Source organism: Mustela nigripes, chromosome 6, assembly GCF_022355385.1.
Source record: "Mustela nigripes isolate SB6536 chromosome 6, MUSNIG.SB6536, whole genome shotgun sequence".
NCBI lineage: Eukaryota > Metazoa > Chordata > Mammalia > Carnivora > Mustelidae > Mustela > Mustela nigripes.
Genome location: NC_081562.1, coordinates 569,043 through 581,048, shown reverse-complemented (window position 1 = coordinate 581,048; position 12,006 = coordinate 569,043). Strand labels below are relative to the sequence as shown.

General features: G+C 55.6%; 1 protein-coding gene across 1 annotated transcript in view; it reads left to right on the top strand.

The window, feature by feature from the left end:
• Nucleotides 1–12,006, top strand: part of MOV10L1 (Mov10 like RISC complex RNA helicase 1) — a 62,071-nt gene that overhangs the window by 17,858 nt on the left and 32,207 nt on the right. Inside the window, exons 4-12 of the mRNA XM_059401729.1 lie at nt 33–145; nt 746–933; nt 2,554–2,697; nt 3,419–3,660; nt 4,022–4,151; nt 5,328–5,522; nt 6,743–6,857; nt 10,631–10,808; nt 11,321–11,391. Of these exons, the coding sequence (XP_059257712.1) occupies nt 33–145; nt 746–933; nt 2,554–2,697; nt 3,419–3,660; nt 4,022–4,151; nt 5,328–5,522; nt 6,743–6,857; nt 10,631–10,808; nt 11,321–11,391 (1,376 nt within the window). The remainder of the gene's footprint in view (nt 1–32; nt 146–745; nt 934–2,553; nt 2,698–3,418; nt 3,661–4,021; nt 4,152–5,327; nt 5,523–6,742; nt 6,858–10,630; nt 10,809–11,320; nt 11,392–12,006) is intronic.

The window sequence follows — 12,006 nt, the reverse complement described above, 5'->3', positions numbered from 1 at the left end:
CCAAGTAAGCACCATGGTTTCCCTGCTTGGAGGTTTCGAGCCCTGCAAGGGAGACTGGGTGGAGGCGGAGTACTGGATCCGACCGGGCACGTGGAACAGCGAGGCCATCTCTGTGAAGCCGCTGAGGTACAAGCGCGTGGAAAGGGTAGGTGCCGGCCCTCGCCCGACCTTACCTTGTGCCCTCCGGCCCAGGCTTCCCCTGGGTGCGTCGGGAAGTCCAGCTGTTTCCTTGCTGAGAATGCGGATTTCCTTAAGGAGATCCCTGGAGATCCCCTGGCATGCTTGCACGATGAAATTCTACTTCTGTAGTTCGTGCAGAAGGTGCCGACGCTCTGCTTGCTGGGAGGGAGACGGTGGGTGAAGGACTGGAGCTGTAGAGGCCGGCGTGCTCTGGCGCTGGAGACGAGTTTTCAGGGGTGCAGGTGGCAGCGTGTGCTGGGCTGGGGCGGAGACCCGGGGAGTGAGCACCGGCCACCCGACGCGCTCTGACTGCACAACCTCAGCCTTGGCTCTGAGGGCCCTCACACATTGATGGAATCTTCAGGGCTTCGCTTCTCCAAGACCAGGGTCCCCCACTCCCTCCCAAGGCTGCACTTTGCCTGCAACGGGGCCCAGGTGAGGTGTTGCCAAACAGCTCACCGGTGTGTGTTTCTGGTTCTGGAGGCCAACCCGAGACGGGCTGGTTTGGAGAGTCAGGCTCTGGTGTGGCCCATGTTCACACCGTCCTCAATGACTGTGTTTGCAGGTCTGCATTTCTAGCCTCTGCGGTAGAAACGGGGTGATAGATGACAGCATCTTTTTCACCTTGGACTCTCTGAAGCTTGCTGAGGGATACGTGCCTCGAAGACATGACGTGGTCAGTGCTGTGGTGGTGGAGAGCAGCCAGTCGTGCTATGTCTGGAGAGCCCTGTGCATGACCCCCGTGAAAAGACGGTAACGAGGAAACCGCTTTCTTCTTTGGGAGCGGGAGGCCCAGTTGAAGTGTATTTTAAGAGTTGCTTTAATAAGCTCAGTAATAGCCTGTCCAAATCCTACGCTGTGTGGTCAAAGGGGGAAAGCGTCTTCTGGAAGGTTTTCAGCGGTCTCTGTGGTTGGTTAAAGTTGAGGTTAACAGTTCCTTCTTAATCCTTAGTCTCGCATCGGCAGTGTTCGCGTCTTGGTGGTTTTATAGCTTTTGTTCTTTCACGTGTCGGTACTTTTTAGAACATGTTGGACATAGTAGGTTCTTAATTTTTTTTTTTAAATTTACTTATTCATTTGGGGAGACACTGGCTGTGAGCCAAGCCCAAATCCTGTGATTTCGGAATTTCCCCCGTAACCTCCTAGTCCGTGTAGGGGATTAGAAGGTGAGTGGTCGGCGAAGGGAATGTGCTGGGTCCGGGGAGCTCCCCTCCTGTGAGCGGCCGGTTCCCGTTTCCTGGCTTTACAGTGGAGATGAGCTGCCGCCCTGAAGCAGGAGGGCAGTCGGTGCCCTGTGTGCCAGGCCCTGCGCCAGCCCCGGGGGCACTGCCGCGCTTCTGCCCTGGCAGAGCCCATGTGCTGTCACCGCACTCAGGCTTCCGGACCCCTGAGGGGAGGCTCCTGGCAACGGCGTGGGGCAGTGAGGCTCTGTGCGGGTTCTCTCCACGAGCTGGTCCAGAGGCCCCGGTGTCAGCCCTGCGTGTACGCTCCTCTCGGACCCGCTGTGTGGGTGCCCAGGTGCATGTTGGAAAAGGCACCAGTTCCTGAGCGCAAAGCGGAGCCCCCGCCTGTGTGTGCCGGGTGGCTTGAGCCGGAAACCCTCCGGTCGTTGCCCACCCTCCTGTGCTCCTACTTCTCGGCCCTCCGTTGGCAGCTGTCGGCCGTCCCCAGTGGCGCCCTGGGTCTGGGTGAGGGCCGTGCGAGGCCGTGTGAGCTGAGGGAGGCGTGAGGGACCGGCTGCTGTCGTCCGCGCGCGGACTGTGGATGAGGAGAGAAAGGAAGGGCTGGGGGTGACCCGGCAGGGAGGAATGTGTGGACGGGAGGCCTTTGAGGGCCAGGAGCTGCCTGAGGAGGGGATGCCAGTGTGGTCGAGACCGTCACCGCGTGTGTGGCCGGGGCCCCACTGTCTAGATGAGCACTGTGGGAGCGCAGTGAGAGGACTGAAGCCGCCTGCTCCCCGCCAGTGTCCACAGAACGCGGGGGAGCGGGGTCCGTGACGGGAGGGTGCCTCCCCTCACCCCTCCCGGCGGCCGGAAGAGCAGAGGATCGAGCGCGCTCTCCCCAGCACGTTCCCAGAATCAGGAGCTCCTTCAAGATATTACCACCGCGCCACTTCCCTTTGTCTAGATCTTTGAGAATCTGTAATTTTCTTCTTCAAGGTGTTTTGCTGTTCTTCTCCAAAAGTCTTTGTAGGAACTCTGTATGTAGTCTGTGGCCGTACGTCCCTGGGGGATGGACGGTCCGTCCCTCGCGTCCCTCTTGGCCCGGTGGTGGGGTGTGGCGCGGCGGAAAGGAATGTGGCTGGGAGGTAGGGGTGGAGCTTCCGGGTGTCTGCTGTTCCGGGTGATGCTGTTCTTGGGGTGCTCTCTGCAGGGACCCTGCTGCCTTTGAAGAGGCTGCTGATGAGTCCTGCGGAGCCCTTTTACTGAAAAACAAAGGTGGTATTGAAGTCACAAGGATGACAAATTTTGGAACATTAAAGGAAGGAGAAAGTAAAAATCTGGTGATCTGGATAGAGTAAGTCTGTCATTTATTTTATTTTTTTTTTTTAAGATTTTATTTTATTTATCAGAGAGAGCGAGAGCGAGCACAGGCAGACAGAGAGGCAGGCAGAGGCAGAGGGAGAAGCAGGCTCCCTGCTGAGCAGAGAGCCCGATGTGGGACTCGATCCCAGGACGCTGAGATCATGACCTGAGCCGAAGGCAGAGGCTTAACCAACTGAGCCACCTAGGTGCCCCAAGTCTGTCATTTAAATAAAGTCACGTCGGGGCGCCTGGGTGGTTCAGTGGGTTAAAGCCTCTGCCTTCAGCTCAGGGCATGATCCCAGGGTTCTGAGATCGAGCCCCACATCGGGCTCTCTGCTCAGCGGGGAGCCGGCTTCCTCCTCTCTCTGCTGCCTGCCTCTCTGCCTGCGTGTGATCTCTCTCTGTCAGATAAATAAACAAAATCTTTAAAAATAAATAAGTAATTATAGTCACATTAATGAGTTTTAAATTGTGATTTAAGAATTTTTTTTAAAAAAAAGGAATTTCTGTAGAACCAGCTTCATTTTGGCTGTTTATTTTTTCCTTCATAGAGATCTCTCAGAAGTTTTTCACCCTAAAATATCCTTTTTACTTCTATTCATAAAGCTACTTACAATCACTTTTCGCCCAGAGTGAATTATGTGTGTTATGGCAGCTGACGATTTTAGCTTCAGGAATCTTGTTTGTATTCATGGCTCATTTTCTTTTTCCAGGAACAAAGGAGATATTCCTCAAAACTTAGTCAGCTGTAAACTGGCCGGCTGGGATAAAACTAAACAATTCAGGTTTCAAACGCTGGAGAAAACCCAGAAGTGCCCAGGAGGGTCTCTTGTTCCCATTCCCAGGAAGGAGAAGAATTTTTCAGATGAAAATACTGACTCACTAGAGAGCTACCAAAAAAACACAACCTGTCAAGCGTCAGAGAGTCGTGTGAACAGCAGAGACCTCTCTCCAGGTAGATGGTTCTCCTGCTGCTGTGTCCGGTCAGCCAGCCGTAGGCCCGTGGGCTCTGCGCAACAGGGTGCTGCTGCTCCCTGGGCTCTGGGCCTGGTACAGCACCTGCTGTGCTCTTTTGGTTCTGGGCTCTTGTCTTTGGGACCGAGCAGAAGACAAAAATAGCTCGGCCCAGACCCTTTAGATGTGCTGCTTCCTGCAAGTGGTTCCAGACTCAGGAAGGGCTGGCCGCTGTCCACTGATGTTTTTGTCACCTCCTGTCTGGCATTTTGTGTGTCCGCATGCATTTTCACTAGCCTGCCACCACTGTCCGAGACTGCCTCGCTTCTGATCTAATTCTGGATTTAAATTCCGTCTCCCAGACGACTGTGCTTGTGAAGAAGATGAGGACAGAGAAGAGAGGAGGCGGGGGAAGCAGACGACAGAGCTGGAGCCAGAAGGGCTCATCCCTCCCGGTGCAAGAGCCCCGGTTGTGGTCGCATGCGATGCGGGGTACGTGGCTGGAGGGCTGGGAGTGGGTTCTCCTTGGGGACATTCGTGTATTTGGGTCTTTAGGTATCGTGGGTGATGCTCTAGGTCGGAGGTTATAAAAGTATTCCTAACTATTCTGATGAGAAAAATAAAAAAGAAGGAAAAGCACTGCTGGAGAAAATGGTTTGAGTGAGTTTACTGACCAGAGCGTTGCCTCCCCTGGCCTGACAACCTGCGCACACCCCCCACCCGCTCACCCGTTTCTGACCCTCAGTCCTGTTGGAGTCCATCCACTCTCAGCCCCTTGGCCACGGCTCCTCCCCTCCCCTCCAGTGCCCTCAGCTAAGGCCTTCCTGCCCCTCATCTCCAGCTGGGCAGCTGGCCAGGTCCAAGCTCCGGGGACAGGAGTTTGAGGCCTCCCTTTCTGGGAGGACTGTGTATAATCCCAATCTACCCCCCAGTCCCGCGGCCGGGCAGCAGGCCGCTTCCTTTCTCGGCAGCCCTCTCCAGTTCTCTACCCTTGCTAATTCTTAATCTTTTTTAAAGACCTGACTCGGCACCTGGCTGGCTCGGGCGGTGAAGCAGCGGGAGTCTGCTTCTCCCTCTCCTTTTGCCCCTCACCCCTGCTCCGTGCTCTCTCACTCTCTCCCTCTGTCTCAAATGAAATAGATCTTTCTTTAATGTGGCTCTGATTAAACCACCTTGCTTCAAGCTCACTGCCATCATGGCTGGGGCAGCCGTTCCCACAAACAGCCCTTTAGTCAGAGCTGTGCAGTGCCGCCTCTTTAAATGACCTTTCAGATGTGACAGCGCAGAACTCGGTGGAAGGCAGCAGGTGAGCACCAAGTGTGCCTCCGGGAGAGCCCGCCTTGGAGCAGCAGCAGGAAATTGGGCAGAAAATAAAGCAAAAGCTGTTTATTTTTGGTACCATTCTACAGTCCCGATTGAAACTTGAGAACCCTGACGGCGCCTTCCCTATTGCTCTGAAGTTTGAGAACCACCGAGTAGTTTCAGTGGCTGATGTTATTGTGGGAAGAGCCTGGTTTAGCAAGTCCATGTTCTCTGACAGAAATCACGCAAAGCTAAGGGTCACCGTGGTTTCGTAGCCGACCTGTACACGCGCGCAGGGCCGTTCTTCCGGATCTCCATGCCTTACTTGTAAGTCAGTCTGAATCTGAATCTTCTCGTTCCTCCAAGCGACCCCGGCCGCTGCCGGGAGCTCCTCCTGCTCTGCTTCTCCAGCTTCGTCATCGGCCGGTTCCTCGAGGTGACGGTCGTGAGCCAGGAGGAGTCGCTTATAGCCATCCGAGAGCCGTTTTCGTGGAAGAAGTCGAGAAGTGCCACCGCGCTCACACCCACAAAAACTACAGTCGTGGTGACCACACAGAAAAGGTGCCGTGAGTGGAGAGCCGTGCGAATCGAGTGTGCGCGGTGTGAGAGCCACGCAGGCCGCGCTTGCTGCAGAGGCCCGCATCCTGGTGTGACGCCGGGGGCAGCGGGGCTGCGCCTCTTTCTGTCCTCACTCTCGGGGGGCCGGGGATGTGTGTTTCCTACGATTCTGTCTCTTAGGAGGACCCCACAGTGTGTGTCCCCTTTGTTGTGTTTGTGTTCCTAATCAATAGTTGGCTCTTGCTTACCGAGTGCCTCTGCTTCCACACATACTTGATGTATGTGCTTTGGCGGAGCCCTTGCCACAGACCCGCGTCGTGGGTGGCAGGTGTCAGGCCTCCCCTGTGCGGCTCGTGGTGGCTCTGAGGGCCTTTCTGCCACAGAACTTCTCTCTAAGCAAACTTCTCGTCCGGAGCTGAGCCACCGCGATATCCAAGGGAGCTGACTGTGGGGTCAGGGGGTCAGAGCGACGTGCCCCCCACCCGCGGCACTCAGGCAGGAGCTGGGCGCAGGGTTGGAAGGAGGGAGCAGTGCCTTTCTTCAGTGCATGCGGGTGCGCGTAATCAGAGGCTCGCTGGGCCTCCCAGTGACGTGTCGCCGCCCTCGCACGGTCTCTCCTGCTGCTGCTTGCCAGTCACTTCCCGCGCTGCGTTAGACCTGTCCACAGCAGGACTTGTGTTCATCATCCTGATGGTGGCTGACTTCAGTGACTCCCCCACACACATCTTTCTGGGGAAAGACAGAAGCTCGAGGGGGATCCCCAGTGTCCCCAAACTCCAGGCCAAATAGCAGGACCCAGACAGAGCAGCCTTTGCTGAATGTGTTGTGGCGTTCCTGCCGCAGAGTCCTGATGCTCTAGGCTCACAGCCGCTGTGAGAGCGGACCGGGAGCTCCGGACCTGTGCTCTCAGTGCGGCCTCAGAGGGCTGCTTGGGCACGGTGGCCCTGCTCTCCTCCGCTGGAGGACGCGAGAGGGCTCCGTGAGAGCTGGTACGTGGGAAAGCTCCTGAAGTCACTTTGCAAACTCCAGGCTCGCGCCAGCTCACATTTATTTTTGGTTCTCAAAGGACCTTTATTTATTTTTGGTTCTCAAAGGACCTTTATTCTTTCCAAAGCAGAGAAGGATGCCTGAGTGCAAATGGCTTGTCTGAGACACGGGGTGATTAAGAATTTTGACTTGTGCTTTTTTTTTTTTTTTTTTTTTTTTTTTTTTTTTTTTTTTAGGAACTCAAGACGACAACTTCCAAGCTTTCTTCCACAGTATCCAATACCAGATAGACTTAAGAAATGTGTGGAGCAAAAAATTGACATTCTGACTTTTCAGCCTTTGCTCGCAGAGGTAGGAAATGTATCTGATATGTGTTTTCCAACAAACTCAGGATGAACCCTGCTCGGGTTCAGACCTCAGCTTGTCACTGCAGGCTCAGGGAGCTGGGAATCCCGGGGCGATGAGGGGTCGGGACCACTGCTGTGGGCAGTGCTTGTGGGGATGCCTACTGCCACCCGCCCAGCTAGGCCAGCGGCCTGCCTCTCAGCGGCTTTCCATTTGGGATAAAACTGAGCCACCGAGAAGACAGGACGTGTGCGGGGAAGCCCTGCAGCTACACAGGCTGGTGGCTGGGGGGAAGGCAAGCCCGTCAGGTCTCCCGCGGGCTGCCTGTGCGTGGAATGCCGTCCCATCACCCGCTCCGTGCTCCAGGCCGTCAGTGGGCTCATGGGAGGGAGCTTGCCCAGCCCGTCTGCTGCTTCGGGTGGTGGCTGATGCCAGACAAGGGGTGAGGCCCTGGCAGGGGAGGAGTGGCCTGGAGAGGAGCCGAGGGTCGACAGAGTACACACCTGTGTGCACGTGGACACCGGGTCCAGGAGCAAGGGAAGTGTCCCGTCTGCTGTCAGAGAGGAGAGGGCGGCCCTGGGAGCAGGAGGGCACTCCCCATGGAGCTCGGGGGCCCATCGGCTGAACAGCAGATGAGCAGCGCCCCAGAGCAGACAGCAGCTGGGGCGAGACGTGGCTGGAGCTTGGTCGAGGATGAGCCCGCCTGAAGCCTGTTTGTGGGCTGAGGGCGTGAGGCAGGAGGGAGCAGACGGAGATGGGGTGGTCTGCAGAGGAGAGAAGGCTTAGGAGGAAGCTGGGGCCCTGGGGAGGGGCTGTCTTTGAACAGGAGGAGATGCTAGAGGGAGCAGTGAGGCCCCTCCTGTCTGCCCGGCTCTGGGCCCCTAGCCGGGCAGGCAGGAGAGGCTCCCACGAAGCTGCGGTGCCGTTGGGCAAGGGCAGGAGATGGCCCCTCCCCAAGGACTTGCTGGCACTCTGGAAGAGGGAGGGAGATGGCCCGTCCGGCGAGGGGCGTGCTGCGACGCAGAGGCGGGGCGGGCTCTGCCCTGGCCACGTGGCTGAGTGGGGCTGGCGCAGGCCTCAGACAGAAGCGGGAAATCGTGTCGGGAAGGCGCCGCGGTGTTTGTGGCGAGTCCCACACCTGAGCCAGCTTCTGTGGCAGCAGGCAGACCTTAGAAATGGGGGGTCCTGGGACGCCTGAGGGGCTCGGTGGGTTAAGCCGCTGCCTTCAGCTCAGGTCATGATCCTAGGGTCCTGGGATCGAGTCCCACATCAGGCTCCTTGCTCAGTGGGGAGCCTGCTTCTCTCTCTGCCTCTGCCTGCCTCTCTGCCAGCTTGTGTTCTTGCCCTCACACACACACACACACACACACACAAAATAAATAAAATAAAATAAAATAAAATAAAATAAAAGAAAGAAAGAAAGAAATGGGGGGTCCCCAGAGGCCAGGTGACTGTTGCTGGTGCAGACGCAGCCATTAGGAGCGTCATGTTAGTCTGTGCTTCCCCAACTCCGCTTCCCCCGAGCCTGGCACTGGGAATTGGCCTTCCTCAAGCAGGCAGAGGGAAGGAGCGCGCTCCTGCTGGACAGTAGTAGTAAAATTGCCAGGGGCGGCGGTGAGCAGGGCCCTGTGGCCACTGGCTCCACAGCTCCCCTGCTGGCGTGGTTTGTCGGTTTGTTTAATCCTGTCCCTGCCCAAGAGGGTGCCCAGTTCGCAGAGCCTTCCTGTCATCAGCTTCACTAAGGCAGGACAGACGGGCAGCGGCCTGCGCCCATGGCAGGGGCACACTCTGACGTGTGCGCTGTGACCCTTGCACAGTCAAGAAGAGGAGCGCATCTCCCCCCACTGCCCTGAGTGAGCCCTCCCTTCCCCCCGGCCCTGTCCCTGGGCCTCCCGTGGGCAGCTTTCTGCCACCAGAGGTTGGTTCGCTCTTTGGCAATCTGTGTAAGTAGACGCAGCCAGGGCTCGGGGTTGTCAGTCCTCTTCAGCTGGAATGACGTTTAGATGAGGAGCCACATGTGGAGATGTGCAGCGCTGGCTGTGCAGCGCCGCGGTCCTGGACATGCTCTAGCGCGTCCCAGGGCTGAGACCCCCACCGTGGCGCTTCCAGTTCGCTTTGCTTGGACTTTCTGCTAATGTCATAAATTTGGCTTCTACGTATATTTTGAACTCTTTGCTGCATTTTACCATTTTTGCTTTCTATCTGTGTGATCAGGTATCTCTTAAATGTGTTTTTAATTGGGGCGCCTGGGTGGCTCGGTAGGTTAAAGCCTCTGCCTTCGGCTCAGGTCATGATCCCAGGGTCCTGGGATTGAGCCCTGCATCGGGCTCTCTGCTCACCGGGGAGCCTGTTTCCCTTCCTCTCTCTCTGCCTGCCTCTGCCTACTTGGAATATCTGTTAAATAAACAAATAAAATCTTTAAAAAAAAAAAATGTGGGTAATTTCTGGCCATTCTGTCTTCAGAGGCTCTTTCTGCAGAACCCCTTTTTTGGATACCCATTGGCTGTGCACTGTGCCCCATTGGAGCTGTCCCACCACTTAGTTCTGCTTTGGTCACTTTTCTTCAGTGCTTGTCCGCTGCATTGCGTTTTGGAAGGTCCCTGAGGCCAGCCCAGTTCACTAGCATTTTCCTCGGCAACGAGCATCCAGGGTATTTTCGTGTCACACGTGGTGGCTCTCCTCTCCCCCAGTGCAATGCTCTTTCTCGGTCTTCTGCGTCCGCTGCACAGGCTCAGTCTTTTCCTGCTTCCGAGCAAGAGCTGCTCTGGTGAGCTCATCTGGAGGTCCGCCACTCATCTGTTTTGGCTCCGCTGAGGGGCTTTCCTCCCGTTTTGGGCTGTGTTTTCTGTTTCTTTTTAAGCCTCATAATCTTTGGGTGCCAGACATTGTGGATTTTACCTTGTTGGCTGTTGGGATGTTTTATTGTTCCTGAAAATATTCTGTGGTTTGTTCTGGAATGCAATTAAGTTACTTTGAAACAGATATTTTCTGGCCGGATCTTAAGCCTTTGCTGGGTAGGACTAGAATGGTGTTTAGTTTAGGGCTGACACCCTTCTGAATATCCCGCCCGTCCAAAGTCTCTTCTATTACAAGGCTTTCCATTTGGGCTGGTGGGACTCGGTTCTCAGCCCTGTGTGAGCTCTGTGAATCATTCCCACTCACTCAGTGGTTCCCAACAGGTGACCGTTGTCCTCCCTGGAGACATTTTTGGTTGTCACGGCTGGGGCTGCTAGTATCAACAAGTGGGTAGGGGCCCAGAAGGCGGTAAGTACCCTGCAGTGCCCAGGATGGCCCGCACCCCAGAGAAGGTACAGCCCAGGTGTTGGTGGTGCCAGGGCTGAGGAACCTGCTTTCACACCATCAGGTGGGCATCCCAGCCTGACATGGTTTCTTACCCTCATGCACTGACCAGTGCTCAGCTGACAGTTTGGAGGGGACCCTCTGGAGCTCTGCAGACCTTTCTGGCACACTGCCCCTTCGGCCTCCTCGGACCCCAGCTCCATCTCCTCAGTGCAGAGCCCACACAGCTCCCCCTGGGCTCTCTGCATCTGGGCCTGGAAACTGTCTAGGAAGGGGCTGGAGCAGTTGCAGGGCTCACTGAGGTAGTCTCCCAACCTCAGGAGCACCGTCCTGTGCCGCCTGCGCATCCGTGTTCAAAAGCCATTGTCTCCCTCTTGGCTGAGTTTCAGCAGCTTGGACTTAGTGCTGCCGCTTTCCTAGACCACGGGGCCCCGGAGGTGTGACTGCTCTCACTCATTTGCTGGCTTTCTTATTTTCAGCTTTTGAACATGTCGAACTACAAGGAAAAGTTTTCAACTTTGCTCTGGCTTGAAGAGATTCATGCAGAAATAGAACTGAAAGAATATAACATGAGTGGGGTCACCTTGAAAAGAAACGGTGACCTGCTGGTTCTGGAGGTCCCAGGACTGGCTGAAAGTAGGCCTTCTCTCTACGCAGGTGGGTCCGTTACGCATCACGTTTTACTAGCGGGATCAGCAGACGCTGAACCCCCGTCAGGGGAAGAGTGGTTTTGTTTTGTTAAGATTTTATTGACTTATTTGGCAGAAAGAGAGAGAGAGCACAAGTAGACAGAGTGGCAGGGAGAGGGAGAAGTAGACTCCTGGATGAGCGGGGAGCCCGGTGCGGGGCTCGATCCCAGGACCCTGGGATCATGACCTGAGCCAAAGGCAGACACTTGATGACTGAGCCCCCTGGGCAGGAGTGTTCTAACCGGCAGCACTGCAGTCCCGTTGTCTCATTGCCTTTGCTCTGGGTTAGGATTTTCTGTAAAACCTGGTCAGCCCTGGCGGTGTGCCCGGCACTTCCCTCTGGTCTCAGCGGTGCTGGTTTTATGCATAGCTGGTCCCTGTGATGTTTATTTTACTTTTTCAAAATGCTTGATTTTAGGGTACAACAGCAAAATTTGGGGATTTTGTAGTTTTACATGTGGTTCTACATTTTTTAACTAGGAGATAAGCTGATTTTAAAAACTCAAGAGTACAATGGACATGTCATCGAGTACATCGGCTACGTTATTGAGGTGAGCAGTGCTCCCGACCGCCTGGCCGGGCCGGCTCTTCCAGCAGTCTGAGGTCAGCTTCCTACCGAGGCTGGGCGGGGGTGCCCCTTCAGCCTTTGAAGGCATTTCAGAAATTTCAGGAGAAAGTGACTATTTAAATAAATTTGTTATGTATACAGAGAACTTTAAAAAGCCCTGTAATTTTCAGCTACATAAACCACATTTACCTTTTATTACTTACAAGTTCATGATGATTGCATTTAGTCAAATTTGGGCATTCCGAACATGCTCCAGGAGAGAGCACCTCGGAAGGCAGGGTCCGGAGCCGCCGCCGGGTGCCCTCCCCACTGTTGCCGCAGACCCTCAGGTAGGTGGCCGCTTAGCCTCAGCTGGAGAGCGCGCCGGCTCTGCCAGCTTGAACACCCGCTGGCTGTTGGACCACCACCAGACTGAGCTTCCAAAGGGTGGATCCAGTCGTGCCTCTCAGGGAAGATGCCCTGGGGACAACCTCCTCCGAGCAGTAGTGCCAGAGATGACAGGTAGGAGGTCTCTCTGGTACCGCTGTGGGGGTAACTGGTGTCCTACGCTGACAAGCCGTTTTCGTCTGTGCGCTGCTGAAGAGCGCCAGAGCCTGAC